We start from the raw sequence: 20,555 nt of genomic DNA, 5'->3' as shown, positions 1-20,555 counted from the left end.
CAGATGGAAACCCAGGTATGAAGTGGATCTTTGAGGACAAGAGAACATGTGCCAGATGGCTGTTTAAGCAACTTAACTGGGGATATCCGTGGTGCATGAGAAAGAGTAGAAGTCTATCCCACGGGTTGAAAGTATCTTAGCAGAGCAAGAGAGCTTCTTGGAAAAGGCAGTGATACTGACTCTCTAATCCAAAACCAATCCAAAAAGTAGAGACCTATAGTATTAACAGAGATTTAGTCAGTGTAATTTTGTCCTCTCTTTTGACTCAAGCCTACAACATGTACCTGCAAGACATTGAGCAATATATATACTGCCCATATACAGTAGACATGTATCAATGTATCAAGCCATAAGACCTTCAGTTCTTTCATCATTGTCACTTCCTTTTCCTGCTATTGCTATAAATTGCCTCAACTTATATAGTCTTCTTCTGTAATTAACATGTGTAGGCTACATCTAAACCTGAAGACAGAAACAATCCAGTTCTGCTGTATAATAAAATGACATTAACAGAACTCCAAAATAACTTCTCTTTAGAGATCAATCATCAGGTGAGTGATTAATATTTAAATATTTTCAAGTCCTATTAGTTCCTGATGAGAGGAACTGTCATATTATAGAATTATTTTTGAAATAAAGCTTTTATCTAGAACTGAGGTATTTTAAAGTTGAACTATGTACATGAAGTGCTTGAAGATGATAGGCTATTACTGGCTGATTTGGTGCCACTAAATTAAAAACAAGGAGGTGCTCTTTTAAAGCCAACACTCAGGATTGCTGGAAGAGCATTGACTAGAGCTGGTCAAAATTTTTCAACCCCAATTTTTTTTTTTGGGGGGGGGGGGCGGCGGGGAGGGGAGAAGACCAAAAAATGCAGACTTGGTAAACCAAAATGTTTTATGCATGTGTCGAATTCACCAAATGGTTTCAATTGAAAAGATAACCCCCAATACAGAAGGTTTTGGTTCATTTTCTAAATGATTCAAAGTTACATTTTTAAAATAAAATTCAAGGACATTTCAAAACAGAGTAAAAATATATATATATATATCCAGAAATCAAGATGAAATGTTCCATTACAGGTTGAACAAAATGTTTTGTTCGACCCAAAGCAAGTTGTTTTTTTTATTTTTCAGAACAGCCAGCAGCCTGAAAAATAAAGTTATCCACACGTCTCTATATCTGAGAGCTAAACACATTATTTTGAGCCAGATTATGGCTGGCCTTGCCCCTGCCATCTCACACCCACACCCACCCTATGGTAAGGTTAGAGAAGAGGAGAGAAAATTCTCATTAAAAATTAATTCCGTGGACTTGATTTACTCTTGGCGGGGCAGGTGGGTGAAACTTGCCACTTCTGGACATACAGTCTTAGCTAATGGTCACTGGAAGAGAACTTGGAATGCTAGGCAGGAGTGTATTATTACTGAGTCTTTCCACCCCAGTAATGTCCTTTGAAATACACCTCCTGCCACTGCCTGTTACATAGTATCCTTCTTAATCTCAAAGACTGTCAATGACTTTAAATGTCCCAACCTAAATAATATCAATTTAATTCAGCTCAGCTTATCGCACTTCTGATTTCATAAACATCACATACACTCACAGATCTCAATTAAACAATGACTATACATAAACTGTGGTATCAGGAATTTATTTAGTTTGCTCATAAAACATTACTGCCCTGGCTATTTCTAATGTCATGGGGAAATTAACAGCCACCTCTCTCCTGAAAGTCTGTCCAAAAATGCCTTAAGAAGGTACCAATCAAGACCAAGCCACTTTTCAAAATAAGAGGCAGACCTTTTTGAGTGACAGACTTCCTCAGGTGTCAAAGTACAAAGCTGCTTGTGCTAGATACAGTAACTTTCCTCAACTATTTAAAGAGATTTAACTGAACAGGGGGAAAATACCAGAAAATAGCAGCTCAATTATTGTCTCCAATGACAACCATCTTCTTCTTTAATTTCCACCCCCTCAGTCTTCATATTGGCCCACAAAGGCTCTGCAGCCCTCTTTTAATCTTGAATTCCCAGCACAATGGAACAGGGAGTTATGGGCCAATATGCAGATTTTAACAGATCATGTGAACTTCTACACAAAGCAGTGTATAGTCGCAGTTTTCCTAATGGAAACTGCCATATCTACTCACACGGGAAGCTCATTTGGTAAAGTGATGAATGGAGAAGGTTTTTTGTTTTTTCATAGGATTCAATCCTGCAACGTGTTGAACACCCTCATCTTCCATTGAGGTTTCTGGTAGTTGAAGGAGTTAAGCATCTTCCATGTAGTGTTCGGAGCAGCACAGGATAAGGCCAATAGGAGTGTAATGCATGTGAAAAGTAACACATTTTGCAGTGCTGTCAATATAACTGTCTGTGGAAAAGGCCATTACTCTGCCAATATGCTTCAGTACTGACCTAGAGGGAGCATGTATAGGTTGTAGAAGTATATTCTCCATTCTTACTCAGACCTTGTTCTTTGATGAAACTATGAACAAAGATGCCATGTTGGTGAGGTTAGTCGTACAAATACCGTCCCACTACATAATAGAGTGAGACCAGTAACTCATTCTTCATAATCCACAAAATAGTCTCCAGCTGTCAACAATTTTTTATAACTACTGCCTGTATGGGGGACAAATCCAGTGTTCAGTGAAAGATAGTATAACCTCTTACCAATCCTTTCATCCAGTTCAGTTTCATCTAGTTCCTTGAGCAAAGAGCTATTAAAAACAGAAAACATAATGGCAAGCAATGATATTTCTTATTCAAAGCTTGTTCACAATTACAGAGCATGAAGGATTGGGGACCTATCTTACAGCACCTTCCTCCTACCAGGCCAGGTTTTGCTCTTGCTGAGCCAGCTCATTCCCTAACGTAATTCTATCTGATGCTCTCTCATAGAATCCAGGGAAGCAATTTTCCCACACAGTTAGTTGTTTTTTTTATTTCAAGCCTTCTTAACACAAGAAAACAAAACCTCATAGACTCTTCCCGCAGTGTCTGTGCAGGCTGAGTAGTCCCTTCCCCAAGTCTGCTCCTCACACCAGTAAATTCATCAACCCAAAATGTCATGCCTCTTACCTCACAGCCTTAGTAACACAATTGGTCCAGCAGCAGTCTATTGCAAACAGCCACTAACCCATCAGTTTTCTGGAAGGTACTACCAACTCCTCCCTCCATTTCCTGCTGCCTTCTTTTATGAGGATCAACCAATTAAGTGCCAGCTCTTTTTCCCCAGTGCAACAGGTGGAGCTAATCAGCCAGCCAGCTGCAGGCTTCTGATCCCTGAGGAATGGTATCCCTTATACCTTCACACAGTTTCAAATTTAACATGTTCACGCTTTAAAATAACACACTGTGTAGACTGCCTAGGCATTACTCTATAAGAATTTGCTTAATAGAAAATTGCTTTGATAGCTGTTCGTCCAAGCTCTGAAGACCTTGTAATAGTGAACAGCAGCACAAACGAATATGGGGTTGGAGGCCAGAAGAGGAGGAGAAAAGCCACTTTATTCTAATGGTAGAGTGTAACTCACCCACATAAGCCATAGACATGGTCTGTTTCAGTCTGTGTACCTTGTTCACATGTGAATGACATGGAATTCTGAGAGGAGACATTTTGCACAAGCCAGAATGTGGGATGACCATGTTCTAGGGTGCTCATTCAGAGATGTGTCCAAACAGTTTGCTTTTATGCAGGTGTGTACCTGCCATTCACATTGACTTTTTTTTTTATTGTAGCCTGCCTTGGTCTCCTTGTACACTCTCCGTGTAAATACAAAGGCATTGTTTAATTTACTGATATTATAATGTGGTCTCCAAAGACAAGCACTAACCTTGATCTGAGATTTAACTGCGTCTTTACACTGAAAACAGTGTTGCTTTCAAACATATCCTTTTCAAGTATCTTGTTTTAGTGAAAATATGACAGGCTGGGGAGCAAGAGTAAAAGGATTTGGGGTATGTTCCAAAGCCCACTGGAATACATCTTATTGATTTCACTGTGCTGTGTATCAGGACCTTAGTGCATATGAAAGTACAGGACCAGATTATCATATATACCAAGGCCTTAGTATATATGCTATTACACTCCCAAAGCAATACAGAGGGGCCTTAGAGTAAATGAAAATAAGGTTCTCAGTGAATTATTAATTTAAAAACTTTTGACTAGAAATTAGAAAAGAAAAGAGCTCCTGAAGCTGCATAAAGTATCATTTCCACTTTTCCAGATTTATTTTATAGTACCATAACCATTTAACTCACTGTACTTTAAAAAAACAACAAATTCCATATCCTGCACAGTAATTGTCAGCCTGGAGTAATATCATTTCAGATCCTCCAAAATCAAGTATTACCATGATAGCTCCAGTTACAGTAGTGTCACTATTAGGAAAACTAAAGATTAACTGAAACATTTGTTTCACTCAAACATAGTCGAATCCCAAAAAGAAATGGGTAACAATCACATTATTTTAATCTTATTTAATACTTATCCCTAAAATGCATGTTTTTTCCAGCAATTCAACTGGTCAGAATTCATAAATAATATAATGTCAACTGTGAAAATTAATGTTGAGAATGCAGAAGATGTGGTTGTTTATGCTCCAGAATATCTGACCAAACTAAAGCCTATTCTTAATAAATATACTTCCAGGTAGGTATGTCAGGTATGTTTTTAAAATTTGCATTTTATTGCCAATAAGTTCCAAAAGCCTAGAAACATCACCAGCTTATTATTATTGTTTTATTACACAGAGACATTCAAAATTACATGATTTGGCGATACGTAATGGATCTTGTAAACAGTCTAAGCCGTAACTACAAGGACACAAGGAATGCTTTTCGTAAGGTGCAGAAATTCATCTCTCTTTTTAAATTTTAAATATGACTTTTTAACGCCCACTAAAGGTAAATGTTTTCCGAGAACCAGCTACACGATATACATTTTTTAATACATTTTGAACTTTGCAACACACAAAGCTGTAGATGTTTGCTGATGCTCCTGCTGGAGTGCGTTTATAATTTATATGATATATCCTTGATACTTGGAAAGCGGGTGGGAAGCATATTGTTCTAAGGTATGTCTCTGTGTTATTCTGAATCTGAGTCAATCAAGTGAATGCATGATCAGTTTTATGGCAGTACAGTAATATTTTAATAATATTAGTATTTAGTAATATTTAATATTTTATGGCTCCTTGACTCCTATTGACTTGCTGCAAGCTTTTCAGCACCTTACAGTATCATGACCCATAGCTAGGGTGACCAGATGTCCCGATTCTGTAGGGACAGTCCCGATTTTTGGGTCTTTTTCTTATATAGGCTCCTATTACCCCCAATCCCTTGTCCCGATTTTTCACACTTGCTGTCTGGTCACCCTACCCATAGCCAAACATTATGGGCCCAATATTGCGGTCATTAATGGCACAAACCTGCAAGATGCCAAGTACCGACTGTGTCTACACTTAAAATGCTGTAGCATGTCAGTGTAAACACTCATTACAGTGACGGGAGGGGTTCTCCCATCACTGTAGTTAATCTACCTCCCTAACATAACCACGTTAAGATCCTTTCCCCGATTCACCCTGAGCATTTTTCTCTGAAGATTTGACCATTCAGTCAGTTATTGATTTAAAATTTCACATGTTCTGGAGCTGGAGACAGAATGCTTGAAATTTGCAAGTGAAGATGCCAGAACCCTAGCAAAAAGGCCATCAAACCTGTTGCCACCACTTTTTAGAATCTCAGCAGAAGGAGCCTGGCAGATTGCTAGACTGCATATTCAAATAAACCTGCATCTGCTACAAAGGCAGGACTATGACCCTAGCTCACTGGAGTTCCATTCTGTTCCCTGAGGCCAAACTGTCAGGTTGCACCATCACAGTTGTTGCCCCTCCAACAGATCTGTTATTGAGAGACTTGGAAAGACAGTGAAAATGGCATGCTCATTAGTATGGTGATGCATAGCACTTGGAGTTGAAGTGACTGTACAACTGTGGGTATAGTTATTTCCTTTAAAGAAAGTCACTGGCACCTTCTTTTTTCTATTATTATTATTCTTTAAAAAACAGAAGTTAAATGTTAAAAGCTATATTAATGGAACACTGTAATTAAGAGTTTATGCACGATAAAATAATGAAAGTTAGTGGTATGGTTTCTAATAGACCCATTATGGTCACCTTACACACATGAATCTATATTAATGCATTGTAGTTTAGCACCATTGATAATCACATGCAGAGCGGATGAGTTTCCATTGTTGTAGGAAACATAATTTTGGATTTCCAGGGCCAGATTCACCAGTTCATTGCGCCACGCTGGTGAGGCAAAACAGACTTAATAGCCGCTTCCTGAGGATTCCGCAGGTGTAGGAGAATCCCTGAGCAACAAAGAGCACCGTAATCTCTCTCCTGGCTATTCTAGCCATGTATGTGGCGTGTGGCCAGGTATAAGGGGGCACCTGAGCAACAGCTGCAGCAACAACTCTCACTCCGCTTTGGTTTGTGGGCAGCTCGTGTAAGATTGAGCAGCACCGAGGTCACTTTTATGGTCTCCCATTGGACTTGTGCTGAGCACAGCTTGGCTGACCTACTGACTCTAGCCCCCTGATTTCTGAGTAAAAAATCTCAACCATAACATGACAGCATAATTTTTTTTCCATTTATTTTTGCTGTGTCTGCTGCTTTTTGTGGTTAAAGTGAATCAGTCCCAGCATACTGTGCCAGTATTGTATTACGTGCATATTTCCCCTGATGCAGGGTACACGTGTGTGTCTGTGTGTGAAAAAGGAAGCAAAATTAGAAATAGGGGAATTTTCAATTCTATTCAGTGGCAGTGTTGAATCATGTAAGAGTCATGGAAAAGCTGCAACAATGCAAGGTCTTCAGGGAAGCCTGTCGTAGACAGTTCTATATTGTGTCCCACTGAAGCCGTTTCCTCTCCTCCTAATTCTTCATGTATTTGTTGGGGTGAAAGGAAATATCAGCAGTTTTCCTTTTCACTATCATTAATTCAGTGCAAAGTGCAACAACTATGTAGCTCTTAATACATGAAGTCCCAGATCTACAATCTTAAAGAGAAGGATAACTCTTTCCTCACTGAACAGAGCTCCAGGGAGCCACCAGATAATCACGGTGTGACTCCCTAACATTGTAATCGTTTTGTGATGTCACACCATCACATCAACATCTCTGCATCATCATTTATTAATGAAATATCATGACAAAATCTTTGCAACATGTACATTGATAGTACAAGATACCAACAGCCTCCCTTCAAACAGTCAGGGCTGCCCCCAAAATGTGTGGCTCTCGCTGGAAAGGTGGTATAGCCTATGTATCTGGGGTATTGACTAGGTGGATCCCCTGCTCAGATACCACCAGTGGCACTCTTATGGAGCTGCTGGCAGGGCTGTGGTGGAAAGCTCAACCTTCCTCCTCTGGGTGTGAATTTGCCCTCACAGTGGCCCTTAGTGGAGCACGGGGTTGCAGTTCAAATATAGGCACCAGAGCAGCAATGTGCAGCAACACCTTCCTTATCTCTCCCCTTTGTGGCTATTAGGGGTGTTTTTCTTCCCCCACTCCCTTCCATGGCTGCTGGAGGGATAGGAAATGTTGCCAGTGACTCCCGTATGTTTGCTCAAATCGGTGTTCAATTTAGAGAGTACCCCTCATCCCCACTAACACGAATGATAATTAAATGTAGTCAGTGAGGTAGATTAGACTCCTCCAAAACTCATAGTCTGGCAATCAGCCACCATTCTCCTTCTGTTTATGTTGACTCAGATGTCATTCCTTTATCTAATGTTTATGTTTAACAGGCACTTTATGGCACAACATCAGAAACAGCTGTTTGGCGGCGCTGTGCAAACTATGTCAATGGCAATATGGAGAACGCAGTGGGACGACTGTATGTAGAGGAAGCATTTTCTGGAGATAGTAAACATGTGGTAATGTTTTCAGTTCACTTAACTTGTTCACCATCCAAGTGGTTAAGTTTCGTAGATGAAGATTTAATAGAAATTGGCTTCATATTAGAGTTGTAGAAACCCAATTATTGCTAAAAGAAAAGGAGTACTTGTGGCACCTTAGAGACTAACCAATTTATTTGAGCATAAGCTTTCGTGAGCTACAGCTCACTTCATCAGATGCATGAAAGTGGAAAATGCAGTGAGGATGTTTTTATACACACAGATCATGAAAAAATGGGTGTTTATCACTTCAAAAGGTTTTCTCTCCCCCCACCCCACTCTCCTGCTGGTAATAGCTTATCTAAAGTGATCACTCTCCTTACAATGTGTATGATAATCAAAGTGGGCCATTTCCAGCACAAATCCAGGGTTTAACAAGAACGTCTGAGGAACGGGGGAGGGGGGAGGTAGGAAAAAACAGGTTACCTTGCATAATGACTTAGCCACTCCCAGTCTCTATTCAAGCCTAAGTTAATTGTATCCAATTTGCAAATGAATTCCAATTCAGCAGTCTCTCGCTGGAGTCTGGTTTTGAAGTTTTTCTGTTGTAATATCACAACTTTCATGTCTGTAATCGCGTGACCAGAGAGATTGAAGTGTTCTCCGACTGGTTTATGAATGTTATAATTCTTGACATCTGATTTGTGTCCATTTATTCTTTTACGTAGAGACTGTCCAGTTTGACCAATGTACATGGCAGAGGGGCATTGCTTGCACATGATGGCATATATCACATTGGTAGATGTGCAGGTGAACAAGCCTCTGATAGTGTGGCTGATGTTATTAGGCCCTGTGATGGTGTCCCCTGAATAGATATGTGGGCACAGTTGGCAATGGGCTTTGTTGCAAGGATAGGTTCCTGGGTTAGTGCTTCTGTTGTGTGGTATGTAGTTGCTGGTAAGTATTTGCTTCAGGTTGGGGGGCTGTCTGTAGGCAAGGACTGGCCTGTCTCCCAAGATTTGTGAGCGTGATGGGTCGTCCTTCAGGATAGGTTGTAGATCCTTGATAATGCTTTGGAGAGGTTTTAGTTGGGGGCTGAAGGTGATGGCTAGTAGCGTTCTGTTATTTTCTTTGTTAGGCCTGTCCTGTAGTAGGTGACTTCTGGGTACTCTTCTGGCTCTGTCAATCTGTTTCTTCACTTCAGCAGGTGGGTATTGTAGTTGTAAAAATGCTTGATAGAGATCTTGTAGGTGTTTGTCTCTGTCTGAGGGGTTGGAGCAAATGCGGTTGTATCGTAGAGCTTGGCTGTAGACAATGGACCGTGTGGTGTGGTCTGGGTGAAAGGTGGAGGCATGTAGGTAGGAATAGCGGTCAGTCGGTTTCCGGTATAGGGTGGTGTTTATGTGACCATCGTTTATTAGCATTGTAGTGTCCAGGAAGTGGATCTCTTGTGTGGACTGGTCCAGGCTGAGGTTGATGGTGGGATGGAAATTGTTGAAATCATGGTGGAATTCTTCAAGGGCTTCTTTTCCATGGGTCCAGATGATGAAGATGTCATCAATATAGCGCAAGTAGAGTAGGGGTATTAGGGGACGAGAGCTGAGGACGCGTTGTTCTAAGTCAGCCATAAAAATGTTGGCATACTGCGGGGCCATGTGCCGCTGATTTGAAGGTATACATTGTTTCCAAATGTGAAATAGTTATGGGTGAGGACAAAGTCACAAAGTTCAGCCACCAGGTTTGCTGTGACATTATCGGGGATAGTGTTCCTGATGGCTTGTAGTCCATCTTTGTGTGGAATGTTGGTGTAGAGGGCTTCTACATCCATAGTGGCCAGGATGGTCTTGTTAAACCCTGGATTTTTGCTGGAAATGGCCCACCTTGATTATCATACACATTGTAAGGAGAGTGATCACTTTAGATGAGCTATTACCAGCAGGAGAGTGGGGTGGGGGGAGAGAAAACCTGGATTTGTGCTGGAAATGGCCCACCTTGATTATCATACACATTGTAAGGAGAGTGATCACTTTAGATAAGCTATTACCAGCAGGAGAGTGGGGTGGGGGGAGAGAAAACCTTTTGAAGTGATAAACACCCATTTTTTCATGATCTCTGTGTATAAAAACATCCTCACTGCATTTTCCACTTTTATGCATCCGATGAAGTGGGCTGTAGCTCACGAAAGCTTATGCTCAAATAAATTGGTTAGTCTCTAAGGTGCCACAAGTACTCCTTTTCTTTTTGCGAATACAGACTAACATGGCTGCTACTCTGAAACCTGCCAATTATTGCTGATATTCATTTCATTCCATTGCAGATGCCCAGGGCAAATTCTGCCTTGGCATGCTTGCAGCTGCTCCAACTGACATAAATGGGAGCTGCATCACTCATTCATCCAGTGTCAGAACTTGTTCCTTGAAAATATAGTAGCTTTGTTTCATTCCCATGCTAATGGCTACCAAGGGCTAGATCAGGAAAAGGAAAAGCAAGCTTATCAGTTCAAGAGAATCTTTGAGTTATCTGACAAACATTACACAGTATATCATCATGCAGTACTACTCTGCTAATGTTTCTAAGCAAATAGATTTAGTTCCCTCATCCAGTACAGAGGGAACACTAATTGCAAAAGCATAAAATGTTATTTCCCACATTCACATGTTCAGGTTGGGTTAAGAACAGTGAAGAAAATGCTACTCAGCAATACGCTGGAAAGCACCCATGTCAGCAATCTGTGGTGATGGGATTATGTACCTTTTCCAGGACAGTAAAACAAGCAATTAGCAAATGACGCTAAGAGTGGATGTCAGTGAAGATTAGGCAATCTACAGTTTAGGCAAACTGCAGCTGGCAATATCATAAAGCAGAGAAGGTTACAGAGCGAGGCACTGAATTTGATTACCTTTTCTGAAAACCAACTCTTTTAAATCAACTTAATTAAAATAAATTGATGAATTAAATATTTAAGTAAAATGATTTTGTAAGGTATATTTTCTCAATGAAAGGAGGGTGAATTTAGTTATTTAAAACAGTATTTTATTATGGCTAATGATGTGAAAATACATGATTTTTCCTTTGTGGTTATTACAGGGTTATTGTCTAATCATACATTCTTTAGGATCACTGACCATAACATCTTCCCAAATAATTATTGCTGCAATAAGTAATAGCCACTTTTAATTTTTGATTCTTTAAATAACAAAGGTAATTGTTATAATTAACACTTTCCACTTGGAAACTTTGCTTTCTGATAAAATTGGCCTTAAGATTTTGTTTGTTTGTTGCTCAATTAATATGCCATTTGAGTAACAACAAGAATGTACAAAACAGATGATGATTTAGGGAAAAATGACAGGGTGGTCTTACTGTATTCTGATGGCTTTTCCCAGGTTCAAGAAATGATTACACAAATCCGTGAGGTTTTTATAACAACGTTAGATGAACTCACCTGGATGGATGCAGAAACCAAAAAGAAAGCAGAACAAAAAGTAAGTGAAAAAACAAGTTTTGATTTGTTTTATAACCCTATTGTAGAGAGTGGTAACTTAAATTGACCCAAAAAATCTAATCAGACAGTCATACCATTGCATTTATCTACTGTTACTTTAGTTAGATCAGAATAACAGCAATCAAGTTAGTACAATATGGAGATCCCTTGTTTATGAACTTTATCCAACCCTATTTCATTCTGAGGGTCTGTTTCCAGTCAACACAGCTACAACTGATAAGACTCAGACTCTACCACACGGAGTTTTTCCAGACCTTAAAAGTGTACCAATCACACATATAATCATAGTTTTTAAAGCTCCACATGCTACATTAGCAGTTTTCAGATTGACTGGGAATGACTGATGAGGAAAGGTTAAAAGAGATAAATATGCATGGTTCGACTAATCCATGGGTTTTTAACTGGGGGCAGCAGTCACAACCACCCTGCCTTTCCCATATTACTGAATAGAAGGGGGTCTCAGTTAAGTCCTAGTTACATTGGGGGATCCTGGCATGGAACAGGAAATCCATGTATAGAAAAGGTTGAGAATCACTGGGCTGAGCAGGGACAAAGGGAGTAGACACCCTTTCAAATACAATATTTGTAGACAGTTATAAAGACCAAAATGGAAAGGAATGATTTAAGGTAATTCACTGAGCTAAAATGACTGTAGGAGTAATGGGATGGAATTAAGAAGGGAAACATTTAGGCTGAATATTGTGAAAAACTCCTGGACAGCGAGATCTGTAGAACAGTCTTCTAAGGGCAGAGATAAAGTCCTGTTGCTTTAGACGTTTAAAACTAGGCTGAATTAAACACTAGACAACATACTGTAGGAGACCATCCTTCTTTTGCAGGGGAGATAACCAAATGGGATGATTTCTAATAAGAACATAAGAATGGCCATAGTGATCAGATCAGTGGTCCACCTAGCCCAATATCCTATCTTCCAACAGTGGCTGGTGCCAGATGCTTCAGAGTGATCCATCCCATTGTCCAGTCCCAGCTTCTGGCAGTCCGATATTTAGGGTCACCTAGAGCATTGTGTTGCATCCCTGACTATCTTGGCTAATACCCATTGATGGACTGATCGTCCATGAACTTAGGTAATTCTTTTTTGAGCCCAGTTATACTTTTGGCCTTCACAACAACTCCTGGCAACAAGTTCCATAGGTTGACTGTGCATTGTGTGAAAAAGTACATCCTTATTGTCGGCAGACTGAGATGAGGGCAGCCTAGCCTAGTGGCCAGAGTCTGAGCCATAGTCAGTCATCGGGAGCCAAGGGTCAAACCAGAAGGCAGACACTGAGTATCAGATACAAGGTTCAAGCTGGAGTCCATAGTCAGGAGCCAGAGCCTAGGATCAAACAAGGTCAGGAACTGGATCAAGCAGGGCAGCAGGCAAGGAGGGGTTCAAGGCATGGTCAGGACAGAAGCGAGGCTGGGTGGAAGGCAGGAGCAGGCATATGGGGGAGGCGGGTAGGACAGTATGATCACTGAGAAGCCAGCAAGTTGCTGCTGCTGCTGGCTGGCTTAAAAGTCAGCCTTCTGGCCTCAGCAGCCAATCAGGTGGTGTCGCTAATCAGGCAGGCTTCTGCAGGTCAGCTGTACTGATGAGGCTGCTTGGAGACTAGCTCTGCTGCAGTTCCTAATTCCTGACACTTATGTTGGTTTTAGACCTAGTGCCTTTTAATTTCCTTGGGTGAGCCTAGTTCTTAGGGTATGTGAAGGGGTAAATAACACTTCCCTAGTCATTTTCTCCCCACCAGTCAAGATTTTATAGATTTCTATCATATCCCCCCTTAGTTGACTCTTTTCTAAGCTGAACAGTCCCAGTCTTTCTAATCTCTCCTCAGATGGAAGCTGTTCCATCCCCCCCAATTGTTTTTGTCGCCCTTCTCTGCACCTTTTCTAATTCTAATAGATCTATTTTTAAATGGGCTGACCAGAACTGCCCACTGTATTCAAGGTGTGGGTGTACCATGGATTTATACAGTGGTGTTCTGATATTTTCTGTCTTATCTATCTCTTTCCTAATGGTTCCTAAAAAGAAAAGGAGTACTCGTGGCACCTTAGAGACTAACAAATTTATTTGAGCATAAGCTTTCGCGAGCTACAGCTCACTTCCTGTAGCTCACGAAAGCTTATGCTCAAATAAATTGGTTAGTCTCTAAGGTGCCACAAGTCCTCCTTTTCTTTTTGCAAATACAGAGTAACACGGCTGCTACTCTGAAACCTAATGGTTCCTAACATTCTGTTAGCATTTTTGACTGCTGCTCCACATTGAGCAGGTGTTTTCAGAGAACTACTCAGAGTGACTCCAAGATCTCCTTGAGTGGTAATAGCTAATTTAGACCCCATCATTTTGTATGCATAGTTGGGAGTATGTGCATTACTTTGCATTTATCAACAATATTCTAGAGCTGGTTGAAATTTTCCCAATTTTGAGTATTTTAATGACATTTTTCATCAAATTCTTTCTCTAATTTTTTTTAAAAGAAAACCCTGAAAATGGTGGGATTTTTCTACCTAGTATCGAGCTGGTCAATTTTTTTGACAATTGTATTTTTTCAAAATTTGGAAAAACCCATTAATTTTTTTGAAAAATTCCTGTGAAATGTATTGTTGTTTTTCTAGATTCTGCAACATATAAAATAATGTCATTATTGCAACATTACAGTCAGGAAGTTCAAAGTTAATGTTCCCCAATGAGTTTAACCATGCTCCCCTGCACATTTTGCTTTATGTTAGTGTCTTTCATTACATGCTTATGCAATGTAGATGCAATTATACGATATTATATTTATGTACATCCATGGTCGTAGAGAATAGTTAGTTATAATCTATATCAACAATTCAACAATGCAGTAGGTTGAGTCCAAGAATGGTATTTTAAGCAAGGTAGTATATTGAGCACTTATTGTACACTCTGTACTATAATTAGTTCTGGATATGTGCTCAGCCTCTCCAGCCTAAGAAACATTTGCAAGACTATGCAGATTCACATGGATGAGCCTTTGACTCAAATCATTACATTTCAGACTAATTAGTATTAGGCCTTGTTTACACTATAGGGGAAATTCGATCTAAGCTACACAATTTGAGTTACGTGAATAGCGTAACTCAAAGCAACGTAGCTTAGACCTACTTACCGCGGGGTCCACACTATGCGATGTCGACAGGAGATGCTCTCCCGTTGACTGCCCCTATTCTTCTCGATCTGGAGTACAGGAGTCGACGGGAGAGCAATCTCTGGTTAATTTAGCGGGTCTTCACTAGACCCACTAAATCGACCGCAATACATCGATCGCCGCTCATCGATCCCCCGTAAGTGTAGACAAGCCTTAAGATTCCCAAATGTACTGAGATGAGTTATTTATATTGCTTATTTGTGTGCATAGCCAGTCAGAGCATTACTTACAGACATATCAGTTAACGGTTTAACAGTTAAATTCACTGTGGCATTTATATTTTGAAAATATGAGAAAGGATTGCCAAGGAGGCCTTTACTATCATGAGGATTTTTATAACTTCTGTCCGTGTCATCAAATAAAAAACACTGATCAGTTACACAAAGTAATGGACATTGAATGGTCTGGACTGAAAAGATTGGATCTGGATTTCAAACAAACCCCTCAACATACAGGGGTGTTCAAATACAGGGGTTTGGTTCAGTCAATGGTAGATGTAGAAGCCTGCTCTAAAATTTGGATCCAGATTCAGATTCTGAAAATTCCTGTCTTCAAAAGCTGGGATTTGTTCAGATTCAGGATTTCAGTTTGATCCCATCTCTCCATATAATGTACTTATCCCTGCAAATATTAACAAGACTATTTTGCCTGCCTTGTGTTGAAGTTACACAAATTAAAATTATTAATTTAATTTCTGTCTTGTAGAAATATCAGATATGTTGGGATAACCTTCCATTCACTGAAATAAGTATTGCATTTGAAACTGCTGCTGAGATATGGGGTCCGGCTCTAGCATACAGGTTTATAGAAAAAGCATATGATAGTATTTCTGTTGAATGGGACACATTTTTTTAATTCTTTTAGAGTCATAAAGTAATTAACCATAGGACTTTACAATCCTTAAAATCCATAAAAGAAAAGAAAAAAAAATACCTCAACAAAAACTCTGTACAATGAGACTGAAGGCTCCTACACAGGTATTTCCAAATAGGTGCCTGTAAACATCTGGTACATTACTAGTATCTGATCATCTTGAAGGTATAGCTGTATTTGGATTGGCATGTAATAGCAAACCCATTTAAATATTATTATGTCCTTTAGGCTGCAGCAATTACAGAGAGGATCGGCTATCCAGATGATATCATAACGGATAATAATAAACTGAATAATGAATACCAAGATGTAAGTATCCATAAAGTCATCATGCAAACAATGATTAGCAAAGGCTCTTAAGAACTATTCTGTGATTGTACTACACGCCTATGCAGGGATATAAGGCGTAAGATTTCACCTCCACATGGGCTACCTGGATCTTGAATTCAGGGGAGCAGGAGTCAGGGAGTGGGTGGAGTTTAGGTTCTGCACATCTGCCCTCCTCCCCCCGATATGCAGTGTGGCACAGATGATTGATCCAGCATGGGTAGTGGTATAATTTGCTGCTGGTATAGGCCAAGACATGCCCAGGGGATGGTGCATAAGTGCAGATTCCAATGGCATTATATCAGCATAAAATTGGAGTAGTGCAATGGAGAATCAGGCCCAGTATTTCTACTGACTATGTGTGAATTAAACAGTCCTGCTTTAAGTGACTTCAGTTTCATGGAATTCAAAGAAGTTGTGCCCATATCAGGGTTGAATTTGGCCCTTCATTTGTGACCTTCTGCAAGTCACCTAGTGTAAACTGTATCTCAGTTTGTCCATCTGCAAAGTGTGGCTCATAATTCTCTCCTGCCTTGCAGGGATATCATGAGTTACTTTCATTAAAGTATGTAAAGCATGTTGAGATCCTCAGATAGAAGGTGGGGTAGGAGTCCAAAGTGCTGTTAATATTTTTAAAGCTAAAAAAGAATGGAGAGACATAAAAAAAATCAGAATATCTTCTTAAAATAACCTACTGGCCTGATTCTGACATGCATACTCCTGGGAAGTAGCACCATTGATTTGAATTAGGTGATTCCTAGAATAAGGCACTACTCACTCCAAGTAATGATGGCAGAATCCAGCCCTAAATCTACAAATACGAAATAGTGGTGGCAAATAATGATCCTTTGGGGTACACTGCACTGCAACATTACATTAGCGTATATCCTGGTGCTGATGTAGTTGTGATACCCAGGGAATGATGTTACAGAGCACTGCAAACCAAGATCTGCTTTTGCAGCTTAGAAATTTTCATAGGAAATTCATCACTCTGAGTACCATGCTCGAAATGGACTTTTTAAATCCAGTCCCTCTTCGGTAGCAGTCAAGTAACAAACCTGCAATATCATTTTTCTTTTATTTCTCCTTTTTTAAGCTGAACTACAAAGAGGACGAGTACTTTGAGAACATCATTCAAAGTTTGCTATTTAGCCAAAGGAAGCGGCTGAAGAAGCTCAGAGAAAAGGTGGACAAGGAACAGTATGTATTTTAAATGTCTGTGTATTGTTTATCACGTGTGTTTAAAGTAAGACATAACTGGCTTTCAGGTAAGCACCTGGGATTGGCCACACTCCTCCCCAGCACTCCTCTTTTCACCAGGGCTCAGTTCCACATGGCCATAGATGTTTGCTACCATTGCTGAGCAATGTGCACATTTCTCCACACTATGTGAGCAGTGTACTAACATTTCCTGCACACACTGAAAGCAGAGCATTAGCACTTTGACTTGCTTGTTCACCCTAAATCAGCACAGATGTTACCAGGGATCTACGGTCTCCAGATGTTCTCTCATTAATTGGTGTTTGAAGATAGATCTGAATTCAGGAAAGATCGGTGTCCGAGTGTTTATCAAAACAAGAAAGGTGATTACATTTATTTAGGTAATATAAAAGAATGCAGCATGTATATTGGTGAGTTTTTTGGGAGCTTGAGCTTGTGAGGTACTGAGTTGAGAATGATACTGGAATAACTGAAACATAATGCAGTTATATTACAAATGCAATCCATCATGTATACATTTATCTTATAAATACGATCCGGCTGTGAAGCACAGTGAAATCAATGGGAAGTTTGTCTACCTAGCTATGCAGGAAATGGCTCTTAATTACTGTACACATTTTTTGCAAATCTTATAAGATAAGAAGTCACAAAAAGGAGTTAGGCAAACACTTCAAGTCTGGTCTACACCTAAAACTTAGGTTGACCTAGCAACGTTGCTCACGGGGTACGAAAAATTAACACCCCTGAGAGATGTAGTGAAGCTTACCTAAGCCCCAACGTAGACATCATTAGGTCAAAGAAAGAATTCTTCCAGTGATGCTTAGCTTAGCTTAGCTACTGCCTCTCAAGGGGCTGGATTTGCTACAGCAATGGAAAACCCACTTCCATCACTACAGTAAGTGCCTACGCTACAGTGTGGTGTAGCTGCCGCGCTGCTGTTGTCCCACTGTCGTGCTTGTACTGTAGACATACCCTTAGAGGTAGAGAAGCTAATATAAAAAAGCTAAACGCCCTAAATGGTCACGGGGGCCTCCTTCCAACCTGAAATATTACTATGATACTTCACTTAGGTCATTTAATTTAATGACATAGAATGTAACTACTATAGACTAAAAGCAATTGATCTAAGCATTGACATCTGTGCAACTGTATGAGTGCAGCTAACGACTAAATTTGTGCACATCCCTCTCTCCAGCTGGCTCCCTTGCAGTGCTCTATTACCTACTTCTCTTGTTATAATTTCATTTACACTCTGCTTTTACAATAGACTGTCCTATTACCCAGTTCTCTTGTCTGGGCTCAGCTAAACTCTGCTGTCACTAGCATATCTCAAAGCTACAATTTTATTTTTCAGCCTTTAGCTTTTTAAAAACTTTGTCCATCTTTTGAGAAAATGTTCAGTATTGACCAGTGCCAGAATGGAAAGAACTTACCTGTCGTGGAGGGGTTCAAAGGCTGTGATTCACTAGCTAATGCTGCTTCTTGTTTCAGACCAGAGCACAGTTTCTCATGTTCTTTGTAAATTTTACTCTGTGGTTTCTGATTTAGAGAAACTGTCTTAATGCATCATTAAAGTCTCTGTTGTCTCACCTATTGTGAGATAATATACTTGTGACCGGATCTACCCCTTGCTGGCATACAAGGACTGTTCCACCAAAACCCATGGCAAAATGGGGTGAGGATTCATCAGTTGAAGAGGGTGGCTAGCATCCACGGGGGAGGGCAGCTTTACTTTCCACTCAAAGGCTGAAACAAGCATGTGCTGTATCAGCCCAGTCCCTGGTTGTCCTGGCCACATCCCTCCCCTGCCAGCACTGCCCACTTTTTTGGCTACTTTAGCCACTTACAGGACCCAAGCAGAGAGGGGATGATGACCAGAATGGATCACCGACCAAAAATGCAAGACTATTCTCATAAGTAAGAGCTGCAGAAGTGGGTTTGTTCAGTTTATCTTTGTAGCTGATTTATAGTTTTTAGCTCAGTTTTGGCAGAGTCCAACAGACTACAGGTAATCTTTTTCAGCCTGTCATCTTACCACGTTACACTTGGTTTTTGTCCCTGGTCACTAGGTATTCCCTATGCATCCATCGGACTGCAGCTTTGCATGGGATACACCTTCTTGGAGGGGACTCTAGTTTGTGCCCCTTTGACCAAGAATCCTGACCAGAGTAGGCTCCAGGCACCCTTCTTTCAGTACATCTTGTTAAAGGTTGAAGGTTGTTTTATGTCTCTGGGATGGTCAGCAGGAAACTCCCAAGCGGGGTAAGACTCAAGCAGAATTAAAAACACAGTCTGTTTAGAAGAGAATAAAAATCACGCTAACACAAAAGCAGCAGCATGTATCCTTGTATTCATTAAGTGTTAACTTAGAGAGGTACCTCTTAGGTTAGTTACAATGGGAGAAATGAAGTCTGTCATTCCCAAAGAATACATTCTCCTTTCTCCCCACTAACCACCCATCAAGTAGTAAATAAGGGTTCAGTGCTGTGGTCTTATGGAGGTACAATTCTTATCAGTTTCACTGGAAGAAAGCCCTGTTAGGATTCCAGTGAGGTCAATCAGGGCCAAGGGTCAGAGTAGGGACAAACCCAAGACTGGGAGTGGCAGGGGAGTTCATAGTCAGATCCAAGGCAGGGTTAATACCAAGGGTCAGAGTCTGAGTCAGGCAGTGAAGTCCTAATCAATCTGAGGACAAGCCAGGAATTCAACAGCAAGGAGCAGGACCAGTCATGGCAGCCACAGAAGAATCACACTGTTGCCTAGGCACTCCCTGGAATGCCCCTTGCGTTTATATAGGTAAGGGAGCCAATTAGGAGCCATGGGGCTGCTGTCTGTCAAACACTTGAGGCAAAACTTTCCATGCGCTGTGGGAAATGGAGCACAAGTCAATTATAGCTGCTGCTGCTGGGTGACAGCCTGGAGTGGCTAGCTGCCTAGTAGCTCTACAGAACTGGGTTCTAGACCTGTGTGGGCCTCACATCCCTGTATAATGACCACAGACTCAAGTCTGCTATCTAGATTTCTGGACTTATAGCTGATGATCGATCCTGAAAACATTGACATATAAGACTGTAAACACAAATTTAATTAATCATAAATACTTTGAAATCACAATAATCTATGCTGGTGTGTCTCACTACTTGAAGATAGGCAATCTGGATTAATTATGTTTTTTTGTGTTTGAAATTTTGCCAGCGAAATCTTCTAGTGCCAGTAAAAGGAAATCTAAATATTTTCAGTAACAGGTGAAGGAGAGGGTCACTTTCCTGGTCTGTTCCCATGCCCCATTGAGCTTGCTGTTAAGAATTGCATTTCTAACTAGACTTCTTGTGTGTTTTCTGTAGGTGGATAAGTGGGGCTGCTGTCGTCAATGCCTTTTATTCTGCAACCAGGAATCAGATAGGTAAGGTTTACTAGCATACTGAAGGTACAGTTCTTTAATGGCCTGGTTATTTGTTTTAAAGCCCTGAAAGTGATATGCACCCAGTAGCATATGGACTGCAGAAGGCCCTCAGTGTAGCAGATCGACAGAGGTTTCATTA

General features: G+C 40.4%; 1 protein-coding gene across 5 annotated transcripts in view; it reads left to right on the top strand.

Moving 5' to 3' along the window:
- MME (membrane metalloendopeptidase) overlaps nt 1-20,555 on the top strand; it is a 67,157-nt gene that overhangs the window by 21,745 nt on the left and 24,857 nt on the right. For all 5 annotated transcript variants that reach the window (XM_074963744.1, XM_074963742.1, XM_074963741.1 and 2 more), the window contains exons 10-17: nt 450-551; nt 4,523-4,659; nt 4,761-4,854; nt 7,825-7,953; nt 11,301-11,399; nt 15,694-15,774; nt 16,889-16,992; nt 20,358-20,416. In XM_074963744.1, coding sequence (XP_074819845.1) covers nt 450-551; nt 4,523-4,659; nt 4,761-4,854; nt 7,825-7,953; nt 11,301-11,399; nt 15,694-15,774; nt 16,889-16,992; nt 20,358-20,416 — 805 coding nt within the window. The remainder of the gene's footprint in view (nt 1-449; nt 552-4,522; nt 4,660-4,760; nt 4,855-7,824; nt 7,954-11,300; nt 11,400-15,693; nt 15,775-16,888; nt 16,993-20,357; nt 20,417-20,555) is intronic.

The sequence above is a fragment of the Natator depressus genome, chromosome 9, assembly GCF_965152275.1.
Source record: "Natator depressus isolate rNatDep1 chromosome 9, rNatDep2.hap1, whole genome shotgun sequence".
In the NCBI taxonomy this organism is placed as follows: Eukaryota; Metazoa; Chordata; order Testudines; family Cheloniidae; genus Natator; species Natator depressus.
This window is presented reverse-complemented; position numbering and strand designations above follow the sequence as displayed.